Here is a 15,780-nt window from a genome sequence, read left to right as displayed (position 1 = left end):
TTATGAAATTCAAATTTCAGCTGGTAGAAGAGCTTTATTGTAATCAAACAAAAGCAGAGGTTCAGTTTCTTGTCTTCTTGGAAATGCTGCCATTTGATGGCTTCCTAAGTAATTATCTTCAACACCCACTCTTTTTAGTGATGGGTACAGGCTGCGACCATGGAGTGTTTGATAAATCTCAAGCTGGAATCCATCATTCTCTGATTAGGAACAGAACTGCCAAATTATTATACTGCCTTTCTATGAGGCTCTATGCTAGACATTGAGGAATTACCATTTAACCAAAGCAATATCCCTGTTCTTAATGAGCTTCTGGTGTTTTACATTTCATCTTTACTTGCAAAGAACCACTCACCTTTTAGACTTTTAAGGTCCTGTCTTCTTTATTTAATAATGAGTTGCTTGCTATCATACATAGTAGGTGCTCAGTGATGGATCTGTGTTCAATCCCAGATCCATGGTGATCTAAAATTTTAGGAAGGGAAGTTAATTTAACCAAAAGTCTGCTCCACAGATTATGGATTAGTAGGGAAGAATTTTAATGATCAGGGGGAACAGAATTGAAGAAAATCTATACTTTGATATTTTGTTATATCCACAGGTCTCTGGTCCGGATTGATAGTTTGTGTCTTCTTTCAAGCCCTTTTCTATTTGGTGTGTATCCTGAGAACAAACTGGAACAGAGCTGCAGAGCAGGTAACAGTGTATGTGCTGATTTTAAAATGTGGCTCTACTTGATTCCATGGCATGCTAAGGAACCTTTTAGAGTCAAAGCGATACGATGCTCCTAGCACCAAGACTCACAGTGCACCATGAAATATATCTGATATACCAGGCAGTGAGATGAGAACATGTAAGTCTCAGTTTAGCACATTTTTCTGTTAATTTCAGCTAATTTGCTATCTGTTAACCTGGAATCCACCCTTTAAAAAATGTTCACTTAAACATATTTTCCTGTTTGATACAGTAATCTTGGAAAAATAGTTTCTTATTTATAGTGATTACCTCTTTTTTAGGTTTATTTTAAAAAATATTTTTATCCATTCTTTAGTGAAATGCAATGTTAAGTATGTGTGATCTATGGGAAGTACTTTGGGGGCAGAACATGTGGGTGGAGAGTCAGGATCCTGACCCTGATGAGCATCTGTGGATTGAACTGTAAACTTTATTTACGGTGAGGTGAAATGAGATGTATGGAGGGATTCTTAACAAGGGGACACAAGGATGAGTTTAGGTGTATCGCTGTTTTGTCCAAGCTTTGACCGCCCTTCATATTTCAAATCCATTTGGATTTGCCTAGTAGTAATGTATTGTATCTTCCTTAAGTTCAATTTGTTTTATTGAGGGAATAGAGTGAACAGGACATTAAGTTTGATTATAAAGTAACCAGTAGGTGGTGACACCATTTATCTTTAGATTTTATTCCATTTATCTGTGTTTAAGAACACTAAAAGGGCATAGGTACAAGTAGTATGGTGAATCTGCTACAATAGCCACAAGCAGTTTTTGTGAGCTGAGCATCAGAGGGGGAAGATCAATAGGTTTTTGGTGCTTTGTTCTTGTGGTATGGCATTTTTAGAAATGTGAAAGGCTGTGCTAAATATTATAACCCTTCAAGAGTATTTTTAGAAGTAGCCATAAGTTGAAATTTAAAGAAAAATTATTATTTTGGCTTGATTTACACTTCATGTACTCATGTGACCTTGTTTTTAGGCACAGGTTCGAGCTGGGCTAAAAGGCAATAAAGACACCATACTGACCCCAACAGGTATTGGAGGCTATTCTTTTATATAGTTTAACATAATGTGGCCAGAATTTTATGGTCATTTTCTATAATATAGTCTCATTTAAATTTCAGTAATATAATTTTACTTGATTTAGTACTACTAAGTGCCTTACTGTTTTCTTCAAACAGATCTACCGAACCTGGAAAGAGAAGTAACTGATGGCATGATTTTACCTGATATTGTCAGACCAGAGAGTCAGACTGTCCAGCTGATGGTACTAGAAGAAAACCAATATGTGTTTCCTACCATTGGAGAGATTTTGACAGTGAGACAGTTGATTTTCTATCGTGGAACAGCATTAGCTGTTGCTACTGCTATCCTTGTGGTAGGAATTTTAGTAAGAGTTTTCAGTGGCCATAAGTAAAATAGAAAAATCATCACCAGTGTACAAATTAGCAATAATTTTATGCTCTATATTAGGCATGAAAAATGGTCCTGTTATCTGGACGGTGGTTTCATTATCAACCGTGGGAGGAAAGGATATCAACTTAGTTGTTCTGAGAAATTACTCACTGTACTAGAGATGAAGAACAGAGCTGTAGTTTTGGCAGGGTCAAACCCAGGTCTTTGTACACCCTAAACATGCACTCTCCATAGCACTGAACTACACTCTCAGCCCCAAGGGTCGTTAAGTTTAGTATACTTTTCTCTGTTAACTTTATTATGCTTTCTAAATATAGACATTTGATATTCCCTACTGTCATATAAAATATTATTACTTGTTTGTATTTCTCTGTTAACGTACTTTGTCTCAGAAGGGAGTACATATTAAGTGCCTAATAAGTCTTATGTCATATAAGCTTTTATTAAAACAAACACTTTAAAATTTAAAATGTATGCTGACAGTATTTGATACTACAATGTCAATGTAAAGAAAATCACTTACTTTTTTTGTCTTGTAACTAACTTCTGTGTCAACTTTTTTTTTAATCAAAATAGTTTATTAACTTTTCAAAATATAAACAAGGGGAAGAAAAATGACTAAATGGTAGCATTGTTTTTCAAAATAAAATTGCAACTAATATGCAGATCTCCAGGCTTGAATCTCCATAAATAATTTCGAGGTGGTAGATTGTAATATTTCATATGCCACTGATTATCTATGTCTTTTGTTAAAAACACAATGGAACTTGCAATATGCAAGTTTGTATGAAGACCTGCTACACTGTGAGAAAGTGTTGCTGGGCTGGAAGGGCTTTGTTACAGGCAAGATTCCTAGGATTATATTTGAGATGGCAGAGAAATAGATTTCACAGGGCAAGAACACTAATTGGTATTAATATTTCACATTTAGGTAACATTGTTGTGAACCCCCTCAAGTCACTTAATCTCCGCCCTTTAATGCCTTCACCAATGTTCCTACAGTTCATCTACGTTCTCTCTTAAATAGGAGGACTTGAAATGGGACACCTGGAGCCAGGTTAACATGCAGGGCAGACTTTAAAAGAAACTTTCTGTTATCACTTGCTGCTATTGGGATCCAATTCCCTCCCCCCCTTTTTTTGGTACCAGGGATCGAACTTAAGACCTTGGGCTTACAGTACCACTGAGCTAAATCCCCAGCCCCCAATTTCTTTTTATTACATGTGAATTAATACTGCTTTTAATAAGCTTCCTTTACCAAATCTAGAGAAACGAAATTTAGGTGATCAAAGCAGACAGTGCACAGCCCTCAAACAACTATTTAAAAACAGGAGGGGAATTCTGTGGCAATACAAAGTATCCCAAAAGTGTCAGTGTAATCCCAAGCCTTGATACCAGTACAAGTACAGAAGCTACAATATTATAAAACATCATCCGAAAGTTTCAATTTTTAAAATGTGGAATATCAAGCTTTGAATTGCAATTCTTGTTCCAGTTCCTCTTTCTTCTATTCCCTTTAAGAGACACTAGGAAAAAAATAAGAATAAAAGCTTACTATTCCAAACTTGCAAAACCGAAACTTTCAAATGATGTTCCACAAAAGTTTGTAGCCTCTATACCTGCTTCAGTGCCCTGGGAGGCAGCAGCACTGTAGGGTAAGGCTTAAAACTACACTGAAACCCTTGGGACACCTTGTATTTTACTATCTGCTTGTTATCACTGGACCACCATGTTGGTTTACATTATGAAAATATCTTCTATTGTGTTTATTTAACAAGGGGAAAGTCATCAGAAAATGTGAAGGACCAGTAAGAGTTCACAAGATGCGGCATGGACCCAATAGAAGTAGACAATGGATAACTGAGGCTTTCTCTTTATGACCACAAATATGCCACAATGGTACTAAGTAGTGCTTGCAGAGAACATGAGTGGCAAGTGTTCTCCAGCAGCTTTTCTGTGTAAACTCACTGACAATAATGACTAGCAACTCAATGATACCACGGGAAGGAAGAACCTTCAATACCTGACAATGCTACAGTCTACTCCTCAGTGGCTTCATGAGTATGAACATGCCCATGTTTGGGACTGGGTGGATGGCTCAGTGGTAGACACTCTCCCCAGGTTATGGCTAAGATCCTGGCTTTTATTCCCAGCACCATGCAATAAAAAAGATTCCCATATTTTAATGGTAATATTGCCACAATCCTAAAGGCATATGTAGCAATATGGGGGCAGAACAATTGTATGAGTACTATTTTTAAATCTAATTTTTAAAAATTAATAAAAATTTTAAAGTTGTTTAAACTAAAATGCTTAATTCAAAAACCTCCCAGAGCTCACAGGCATTGGCCTGCGAAGTAAGCAAATGTCTCTGTGTCTGCTGGGAGCTTCTGCTTTGCAGTACTTGCAACTCTGCTCACATCAATGAGGACAGGAAGTGTGTTGCTGCTTTGACAAGGTCTCTTTCTTTCTCAAGCAGGGCAACTGTCACTGTCCAGGAGTTGCTTGAATTCAAGGTCTTTCCTTTTGGTGAAAATACTAACTTTTCTTTCTTTCTTTCTTTTCTTTTTTTTGGCAATAGAGGTGGTATTTCTCTAGCTTTTGTAAATGAGGGGTTCATGATGTCTTAGGTCCCATTTCTCCCTTTTAAGAGAGGATGATATTAAACAAAAAAAACCCCCAACAAAATTGCCATCACTGGACGATCTTCTCACAGCTGCTCTGCACAAGTCTTTGTCTTCACACAATCCTAACATGACCTCTAGGTCTTGCAGTCTTTCTTTGGTCAGAGGCACGGGCACGCCACACATGTCACTGTCATATGCTAAAGAATGAAGGTCAAAGTAGTATTTGGCATAAACACCGACAGGTACTTTAACATTAAACTTAATCAGGTCCAAGTAATGCCTGTCCAACTCATTATCTCCTCAAGTGTAACATCCTTGAAGATCTGGCAGAACTACATATTCTCATCATCCCAATCCTTGCAGGCAAGAAGAATGGCTCCCAGGACAATCCTTGTCCTCAGCATATGACAAAAGCCTTTCTAAGAAGACCAAGGTTATTGTGCATTTAGTTGGTAACCATGTGGCATTAAAAATACTAGCAATAAATCTGTGTTTAGGATCATGCTCAAAGTATTCCCCTGGAAGCTTTTCTCTTGTGAGTGGATGCAATTGCTTATCAAAAATATCCAGGAATCTGTTTGCATCTCTGCTCTTTATGAGGTAATATACTGCTATGTTCATACATTCTACTGTTTTTCTACAACTAGGCTGGCTGAGTGTGCTGTCATCTAGAAATATTGTTGAGAAGGAGCTATACTTCCTAGTAAGCTGCCCTGGAGATTCATGGATGAAGTTGTTGCATATCCTCTGACCATCCAAATATGCTTGACATTTGTTCAGGAAAATTGTGCTTGCCCTTGGATGGTCACAAGGGCTTGATTCCAAAGCTGCACTGCTATAAGCCAAATTGTAAGGTATTTCTTGAGTTAAACTGAAGAAAAATTCCAGGCCCCCATATAATTAAATCCAGCTGACTGCCTGGTCAGGGCTTCTCAGGACTGGATGTTGGTTGAATTGAGGATTCGAGAAGTAGCGTCAGATTCCCAATGCTTTGAAAGTTCTCATGCTGTGTGTCAACTTTTATACTAATTAAAAAATAAATCTATGTTTTTTGGCTATTCAGCTCCCACAATGCTGACAGCTGTGGTTTTACCCTCAGGTAGGAGATTTTTAGACCCTTTTCTAGAGACTCTGACTAAACCAAAAAGAAAATCCTAAGTATATTCTAATATCAGATAACCTCACACAAAGTGCAGCAGGCATCTGGAGAGGAGTTTACAGGTCAAAACCCCACTGCATCAGTCAGCTTTTTGTTACCATAACAAATATCTGAAATAATATATACAGAGAAAGGTCTATTTTGGCTCACAGTTTTCATAGTTTATATCCATGGTTGCTTAGCCCCATTACTTTTGGGCCTGTAGCACATCATGGTGGAGAATGTGTGGTGGAGCAAAGCTTCTCACCTCATAATTTGGGAACAAAGAAAAGAAGAGAAAGGACTAGAGTCTCACTATCTCCTTCAAAGACACACCTCTAAAGACTGAAGACCTCCCACAAGACCCTACCTCATGAAAGTTCCAACACTTCCCAGCAGAGCTATCAGCTGGGGACCATCCTTTAACATATGGGCCTTTAGAGAACATTCTAGACCCAAACTATAATACCCAGGTGGCCATCACTTCCCTTAGCTTATTTGTTTCCCTCTCTTGAAGATGAACAAGCAATTTAGGATCATCAGCTATCTCTAAAAAGCTAATTATATGAAAAAGCAACTAGAAAAAACAGCTCACTTACAGGAACAAAATGCCTATCCTCAAAGAGGTAATATAAAATATTACGACCATCATGTAGCATAGGATACTATAGAATAAAACATTCAGAAAAAATTAAGGTAAAATTTATATAACATAAAACCAGTCATTTTCAACTGTGCAATTCAGCAGCATTTGGTACAATTGCGCAACCACCCATGTGGTTACAAAACATTTTCATCACCCAAAACAACCCCCACGTGTTAAGCTGGCCCTCCTCAAGCCCCTTTCCCCTCAACCACTGACAAGCACGATGTCTGGGTCTATAGATTTACTTATTTTGTGTATTTCATGTTGGAAGAATTTTTGAGAATCACCTATGTAGTAGAATATGTGGGAACTTGTTTCCTTTTTTACAGTCAAATGGTATTTCATTGTATGATATGCTTCATTTTGTTCATGTATTTTTCAGTTGATAGAAATGTTCATTGTTTCCATCTTTTGGGTATAGTTTTCAATGTACAAGCCTTGATGTTTTCTTTCCTTTGTGGATCATTCATTGCTAATGTATAGAAATGCAACTGCTTTTGTGTGTTGTGTTTTGTATGTGGATTTGTGGGTTTGTTTACTAGGTCTGACAGTTTTGTGGACTCAGAAGAGTTTTCTACAAACAATATCTCAAATTTCCAACACTATTTTGGCAATTAAGCAAGAGAAGGAATAAAATGCATCCAAATTGGAAAGGAAAAAGTAAAATTACCTTCATTCACAGATGACATAATCTTATTTCAGTGGTATAAAGACAGACATACAGACCAATGGACAGAATTGGGAGCCCAGAAATGAAACACTGCTTATGGTATCAAATAACTTCACACACAGTTACAAGACCATTCAGTAGGAAGGAGGAAAGTCCAAGTTATTCATGTTCTATAGACAACCATTTGGCTTACTTCCAGCTGCAATGGATATTCTTGGACATGTACCATAGCATTTATGTGCACAATTTTCTCTAGGATCTAAAAACAGTAATGGAATTAATGAGTCATGGACTTTATCTTCCATTTTACTAATTAATATAAACCTGTTTTCCAAAATGGTTGTATAAATGTTTGTTCTAGCCAGGCATAAGAGCTCTTGTTATTCCACATCTGTGAGAACACTTGATATTGCTAGATTTTCTAATTTTTGGCAGAGTGGTGGCTGCCTTATTACTCAGATGCTTTTTTTTTTGGTACTGGGGATCGAACTCAGGACCTTGCACTTGTGAGGCAAGCAGCAGAATCACTGAGCTAAATCCCTGGCCCTTCATTTGCTTTTCTTAATTACAAAGGTAATGTATACTCATCATACATTTTCTTCTGTAGCTTTCCAATCTTTCTCTAAGAAAAAGCAAGGAACTAAGAATATATTTTTATTTCCTCTATTTCTTAAGCAACAGCATAGTTCATGTTGTGCATTATCTTGCTTTTTTCATTTAACAATATATGCTAGATATACTTCTCTATCAGTATAAAAGCTTTCCTATTTTATTTCATTGCCACATATTATTCCACTGTGGGACTATACCATAGTTTATGTAACCATTAACCAAAAGATAGACACTTGGACTTTTTCCAGTTTTTTTATTATAAATAGTACTGATACTATATATCTATTTGTTCATTGATTTTCTCATTATAATGACCCTTGATGATAAGATGTTTCCCCTTAGCCATTGGCATGTACCGTACCTCAGACCCTATAACAGCCTGACATACAGTAAGTGCCAATGAATATTTGTTGTATAAATGAATGAATAATACAACTTCAAACATTATATTCTCAGTGCCCTTATACTATTCACCTTTCCAGTTTTCTCCACTGCTCACAGTTTGTGTTATATTGGAAGGATTGAAGAAGATCCCTTTGGTGAAGCAAGAGCTGGAGAAATCTAACAAACTCTTGACTTCTCCTTTATGGACAGTAAAGTGCTACAGTGCTACAGTGAATAACCTTCTACATACTTTATTTCCCAGGTATTTCCTCTATGGGCAGATATATATATATCTTTAGGGATATAATTTTCATAAGAGGGTCTTCTGTGTCAAACTAAATTTGTAATTTTGACAGATTATTGCCAAATTACCCTTCTGAGGGATTACACTAGTTTTATCCTCCCGCAACAATGTATAAAGATCACTACATCATCACAACCTTCCCAGAAGAATATGTTGAAAAACTTCTGGGTTTTGCTGAGCTGATAGGTAAAAAGCAGCTCAGGGTCCTTTTAATTTACATGTCTCTTATTAAGAGTGAAGTTGAGTACTATTTTATATGTGAATTCTTTCTCTATAAACTGATCATGTCCTTTGTCCATTTTCCTATTAGATTGTTGATCATTTTCTTCTTGATGTTTAGAGGCTCTATGCGAGACAAATTTGAATATATAGTGACTTTACCCACTATTATGGTTTAGATCTGAAATGTCCTCCAGTTGTCATGTGTTTGGAAGGTGACTGGATCATAGGGGCACTATAGTTGGCTTGCTGTAAGGAGGCAGGGTCTGGTTGGAGGTTAGGTCATTGGGTGCATGACCTGGAAGGGTGTACTCTTGTCCTTGGCTTCTCCCTTCTCTCTGCTTCCTCACTGCCATCAGTTGAACACTCTTCCTCTGCCATGGCCCTCTGCTATCCTATTTATGCCTTGGAGTAAGCCAACCATGGAGTAAAACGATAAACCAAAACCTCTCTTCTTTTAAGTTGTGAGTGTCAAATATTTTGTCCCAGTGACAGCAAAGTGACTAAGAAACTTGCTGATAAATATGGCTTCATCTGTGTTCTGGAATCCAAACTGTTTTACAGGAACAACTATTCCTTTTGGTAAGGGGCTAGAAGAGAGGTGGAAGAAGAAAGGAAGCTTTTGCTTTTATAACCGAGTATAAGGAAAAAACAATAGTTTGTGTCGTATTCAAGAAACAAAATGAAAAAGAAAAGTTAAAACTTCAGAAGCAAGCAGTAGAGATTAGATAAACATCCAGACACCTGTAATCCCAGCACTCTGGGAGGTTGAGGCAAGAAGATGACAAGTTGGAGCCTAGCTTGGGCAACTGAGCAAGACCCTGTCTCAGGGTAAAAAGCAAACAGAGCTAGGAATGTAGCTCAATACGAATGCCTTGTATTCCATCCCCAGAACCACAAAAAGAAAAGAAAAGAAAAAGAGAGAGAGACTGAACTCCTACATAATTCTTCCTTCTGCTCTGAATCCCACTGAAATGATAGAAACTAGGTTCAGCATTTCCAGAATTCCTATCTGACAGAAGCTGACTGAAACAGAGAAGTAGAGGAGGGCAAACCATAGCCCATGCCACAAGTGCCATAGTAGTTTCCAACAAAATTCCAGAGTTAAATGCAAAGAGTTATAAAGGATTCTTGGGGAAAATATCAGGTGAGTAATTTAAAAATTCTATTTGAAGGAGTTGGGACAATCAGGCTTTTCTCTCTCCTCAGTGTATTTGGCTGGGGGCAGCAGCCACTTTTACTGTGATGAATCCCTGAAAACTATTTTCTCAATAAAGTAAACTCTTAACCAGAGGGAGGCTCATGGCGAAAGTACCAGGACAGGAAGTGGCAGCAGAACCAAGTTTGTGATAACTCTGGAAATAGGTGGAACCAACTAGTACCAACTTCAACCTAACCAGTGCAGTAAGACAATCAAAAATAAGAGATGCAAATGTGGGTAAATCAGACAAAAGTATCATTGAATACAATAAGTCTACCTACTTAGAAAATGCAGAAAAGCTAAGAGTTATTAGAAATAAAGGTTTCAGAAAACTTGTTAGATAGGAAGTTCACTTCCACAAATCAATAGTTTTCCTATATTTCAACAATTACCAGTTAGGAATTTTAATTAAACTCACAATAATAAAACACAAACAAATAGAAAACTCTATAAATACTTATGAATTAGGTCTAGCAAGTAGTAGGCCAAATCCACAGGGATCTACAAATGCTGTTGACCTGCTGACTTCTCTCCCAGGTGTGAAGTATTACCTGTTCTCCCTGCCCTCTGTCCCTCTCTTGTTTCTCTGATTTCTGTGCCAGGTGTGTGTGCTGAGCTCTCTGACAAAGGCCTTGGCTTCTGGATATTTCTGTTCCTAAGATCAAAGACAATGGAACCGACATAAATTCTGTCTTTATTGAGACCCAGTTTGTGATTGGGGCTTGCACCCTGTTTTGGATCTCCTCTACTTTGTAACCATCTTCCCTTCCTGCTGCTTGTTTACAAATTCTAGCATGGTATACAGCTAACATACAACAGGTTTACAGATATTATGATTCTTTCACAATTATGTAAACCAGTTCCTTGTAAGACTATATATGAATGTGTATGTGTCTACTTCCTGGTGCATCTGCTTTTCTGGGTGAAGCCTGATCGATACAGAACATTTCAAAGGTCAAGCATACACAGTATGAATTATACTATATGGGGCAAAGTATGCTCTTAGCAAACAGATCATTGTTGATCAGTAGAACCGCAAAAGAGAATATTTCTGAAAAATTATGGAAAATTTCAATGTTGCAATCAGTCTTTGCTGTTTTAGAATTATAAATGTCAGTAATCTAGATTTCATAGTCTATGCCAGTGGTGGCAAATCTATGATACATGTGCCACAGATGGCTGTTTATTATCATCAAAAGCTCTAAAAGGTTCACCATCACTGAGAATTACCAGAAGTGCTAATTCAACTACCTCAGCCAATTTCCTGTTTTATCTCAGGCAATATGATCATTAAGTAAACAGTGGGCAAAGTTTACCATAGCACCTGCAGTTAGGCATGTGATTCAAAATATTGACTCCATCAGTTATTAGCTCTTGAGTATTTAAACAGTTTTCCTACCTTGTTCAGTTTGTTCAACTTTAAGAGAAGTATTTCCATTTTTTTCTTCTTTGCTCATTTTTTTCCTTTCCCTTCCTTTTCCCCCCCTCCCTCCTTCAGTTTCCCTTTCCTTTTGAAGTTTCTTCCTATTTCATATTATCTATTATACATTTTGATCCTTATTTACCCTTTCAGTTTCTCATACCAGAGAGACAATGCTATATTTACAGATGTGTCTGATTTATTTCACTGAAAAGTATAGTCCCAAATTGCATCCATTTAGCTATAAATGTCTTGTTTATCTTTCTTTATGGCTCCATTGTATTTTTTTAAAAAAAACACATCTTTTTTATCCATTCATTGGTTGATGGGGACTTGGGTTGTTCCCAAGCTTTAGCTATTACAAACTGTGTCACTATAAACATGGCCACGGATATATCATTGTAGTATGATGCTTTTAATTCTTTCAGGCAGATACTCAGAAGGGGAATAGCTGGGTCAAATGGGACCTCTAATCCTAATTTTTTGTTTTGTTTTGTTTTTGGTACTGGGGATTGAACTCGGGTCCTTGCACTTGCGCAGCAGATGGCAAAACAACTGAGCTAAATCCCCGGCCCCTCTAATCCTAATTTTTTGAGGAATCTCCACACTGATTTTCACAGTGGTTGCACTACACTCCCACCAATAGTGGAGAAGTATTCCTTCTCCCCCCACAGCCTTGCTAGCATTTGTTGTTGGTTGATTTCTTAAGAAGTTATTCTTTCTGGAGATGTGATCTCATGTTGTTTTAATTTGCATCTCTTGGATGAACAGTGATGTTGAACATTTTTCATATATTTATGTGGTATTTCTACTTCTTCATCTTAGAAGTGTCTATTCATTTCAGATGCCCATTTTTGGATTGGGTCTGTAAATTTGGGAGGTCTGATTTTGTTTTTTAATTTTTTGTATGTTCTAGATATTAGTCCTTTATCTGAGGGACTACTGGCTAAAATTTCTTCCCACTCTGTGGGCTGTCTCTTCAGTCCATTGGTGATTTCTTTTGTGGTGCAAGACTTTTTAATAGGATGAAATCCCTGCTGTTGATTCTTTGCACTATTTCCCATGCAGTCTGGGTTTTGTTCATGAAGTCATTGCCTACCATTATGTCCTCAAGAGTTCTACCTCTTCTCTCTTCCAGCAGATTCAGAGTTTCTATTTTAATATTTAGGTCTTTGATCCATTTTGATTTTAGTTTAGTTCATGGTGAGAGACATGGGTCTAGTTTTAATCTTTGGCATTTAGAAAGCCAGTACCATGAGTTAAAGAAGCTATATTTCCTCCAGTGAGAGTATTTGGGCCCTTTGTCAAAAATAAGGTGGCTGAGTGTGTTTGGTGTTGTTTCTGCATCTTCTAGTCTACTCCATTGATCCTCAGGTCTGTTTTTTTGCCAGTACCATATTGTTTTTATCACAGTAGCTCTGTAGTATAATTTCAAGTCAGGGATTGTGATGTCCCCTGCCTTACTTTTGTTGCCGAGAATTGAGTAGCCCATTTTTGGATTAAGTCTTGTTTTAGAGGGGTGTCTAATTTTTTTTCATACTTTTCATATTCTAGCCATTAATCCTCTGTGAAATAACTGGAAAAACTGTTTTTCCCATTCTGTAGGTATTCTCTTTACTCTTTTGGTTGTTTCCTTTACTGTACAGAAAGTTTTAAATTTTATATAATCCTGTGTTAATTTTTGATGGTTTTTATTGTAAAATTGGGGTTCTGTCTTAAATAATTTTACCCGAGTTCGATCCCTGGTACCAAAAAAAAAAAAAAGAGGGGAGGGAGGGTTAAAGGGAGAGGAGGGGATTGGGAGAAAAAGAGGAATCAAGATACACAATGTACAGTTACAAATGCTATTTGATGAATATGATCATTATGTATAAATTATACCAATAAAATGTTAAAAAACAAAAATGGGCAACTGAAATAAATGGACACCTCTCAGAAGAAGTACAAATGACTGATACGTGAAAAAATGTTCAACATCTGTGGCAATTAGAAAATGCACAGTAAAATAACACTGAGATTCCATCTTACTCCAGAAAGAATGGCTTTCATAAAAGAAAACAAATAATAAAACATTCTGACAAAGCTACAGGGAAAAATGAACTCTTCTATACTGTTGTTGGGAATGTAAACTAATACAATCACTACAGAAATCAGTATGGAGATTCCTCAACTAAAACTAGAAATGTCATTTTACCCAACTCTTCCCCTACTAGGTATCTTCCTAAAAGAGTCATCATATTAAGTGATACATGCATACCCATTTATAGCAGCACAATTAATAGCTAAATCTCGAAAAGTCTATATATCCATGAATAGATGAAGAGATAATGTGGTATTTATATACAAGGTATTCCATTAAGACAAATGAATCATTTGTACAAAAATGGATGCACCCTGAGACCATGTTAAGTGAAATAAATCAGACCCACAAGATTAAATAATGCAATGTAGGAACCAGTCTACAAGCTTAAACCTGACCAAGGGGTGACGAAGATGAAAAATAAAGACACAGAAACAGGTTAAAATCTGGGGGGCCAGAGGAACTCATACCTCCCTTCTACATAGGGCCCCAAGTTAGTGGCACACCTTGGGTTTATTCATTCAGACATGCGCACAAGCAATTAGGGTTCCACAGGATTTATGTGTCTCCCACCTTCCACAGTACTTCTCCAGGTAAACAATTTAACCTCAGGTGTTTCTACTTTTCCCTGCAGTGTATTAGCATGCTTACATGAACTCTTTTTTCTCAGTGCTCACTGAGGAGGCCAATTAGGCCTCATCTGATCTCCCATATTGTATGGTTTGTCTTATGTGAGAAATCCAAAGTATACATAAAGAGCAAAATGAAAGATAATAGTAAACGGGGATAGTTCTGCAAATGGGAAGGGGATCTAGAGATGGAGAAGGATAGAGAAAAGGGAAGGGCAAATAAATAAAGATTTGTCATATGCACGTACCAACGCCCCATGATGTATGTAATCATTATGTACTGCACATATATACCAATCAAAATAAAAAGTGAATAGGCTACAGCAAAGTGCATTTGGCCAGGGCCCTGGCATGAAAGAAAAACCAATCTAGTTATTTCATGCAGAGGAAAATTTAAATAATAGATGTCAATAGGAGTAACAGAAAGACGTTAGAGATCATAAGGTACTTAAAAACTACCCTTGGCTGGAGCATATGGAGCTACACCAGCTCCTGTACCTTTTGAAGATCCTGTCACTGTCATACTGCAACTAATAAATGCCATCTTGACCAAGGAAGGAATTCCCATAGTTAGGAATAACCTACACCTCCACTTCCACTATAGAAGTGGCCCCAAACGGTCACATTATTGAATCCAGAAGCACAAAGTTACACTCTTCCTCCTGCCTTTTAATTTTCTGGTAGTGTCTCCTACTGGCAGAACTTTATGGGAAGTCACTGAGGCCAAGAGATAGCAAGATAGGTAGACAGGGCAAAGGCTTCAGTAAACTAAGTAAATTAAGTAGGAAAACTTAGTACTGAAGGCCAGGGCCTAAGTGAACTAAAGTTAGAATGTAAAGGACAAATGACAAGTCCCTGAAGAAACAAGAAGCAGCCTGGGAGGACTGGACCCTAGTTCACTGGGGTACATCCCCATCTATTGTTTGCTTACTTTTTAATTTTGAGACAGGTTCTCACTAAATTGCTGAGAATGGCCCCCAACTTGCAATTCCCTCTTCAGCCCCTGGAGTAGCTGGGAGTACAAGTGTATGCTACCATGCCCAGTAAACTATATTGTCAAGATTAAGGCCAAAGAGAAGAGTCAGGGGTGATTTCATGGAACTGGCCCAAGGAAAGGGGATAAAGAACTGTCCTACTTACTGTGTCAGGAACAGTGGAGAAGGTATGCACTGTATGTAAAATTGGTGAAGAATCAAAAGCTCTAAAGTTAAGTCTATTACAAATACAAATGAGAAAACAGGATGTAGTTACATATACCCTTTGGAATTCAGAGTAAAGCCCTACTGCATTTGAACACTTAAGGGGTCAGGGAAGGGAGAAAGATCCAGCAAAGCAAAATCCGGAGGACTCAAGTGAGCTAAAGGGAAAAACCAGAAGAGTGCAGGAAAAAGGAAAACAAAGAATTTCCAGAAGATGGGGATGATAGACGTGTCAACTGTTGCTGAGTGAGCAAAATGAGACCTGAGACCTTTCACTGAAGTGGCATGGAGAAATAGGAACCCCCGAGTGGTGCGAGTTCCCTTTCTGGAGTTCTATAAAGACGAGAAGAGGGCCAGGGATTTAGCTCAGTGGTTCCGCCGCCTGCCTCGCAAGCGCAAGTACCGAAGTTCGATCCCCGGTACCAAAAAAAAAAAAAAGAGAGAGAGACAAGAAAAGTGGGATAATATGCACAAAAGGGAGAATTTGAGGGAAAAAATACA

The 15,780-nt window shown here is 37.6% G+C and overlaps 1 protein-coding gene and 1 pseudogene across 1 annotated transcript in view; one reads left to right on the top strand and one right to left on the bottom strand.

Moving 5' to 3' along the window:
• Positions 1-3,556, top strand: part of LOC101710685 (multidrug and toxin extrusion protein 2-like) — a 66,739-nt gene extending 63,183 nt beyond the window's left edge. The window contains exons 15-17 of the mRNA XM_004868803.3: positions 602-696; positions 1,714-1,768; positions 1,916-3,556. Of these exons, the coding sequence (XP_004868860.2) occupies positions 602-696; positions 1,714-1,768; positions 1,916-2,151 (386 nt within the window). The 3' untranslated portion in view covers positions 2,152-3,556. The remainder of the gene's footprint in view (positions 1-601; positions 697-1,713; positions 1,769-1,915) is intronic.
• Positions 3,557-4,519: 963 nt separating this feature from the next.
• On the bottom strand, positions 4,520-6,344 carry LOC101711034 (cyclin-Y-like protein 1 pseudogene; annotated as a pseudogene).
• Positions 6,345-15,780: the final 9,436 nt, after the last annotated feature.

This window comes from Heterocephalus glaber, unplaced genomic scaffold (genome assembly GCF_053883595.1).
Source record: "Heterocephalus glaber isolate CG9 unplaced genomic scaffold, H.glaber_assembly_v1.0 deba00001813, whole genome shotgun sequence".
Taxonomy (NCBI): Eukaryota; Metazoa; Chordata; class Mammalia; order Rodentia; family Bathyergidae; genus Heterocephalus; species Heterocephalus glaber.
This window is presented reverse-complemented; position numbering and strand designations above follow the sequence as displayed.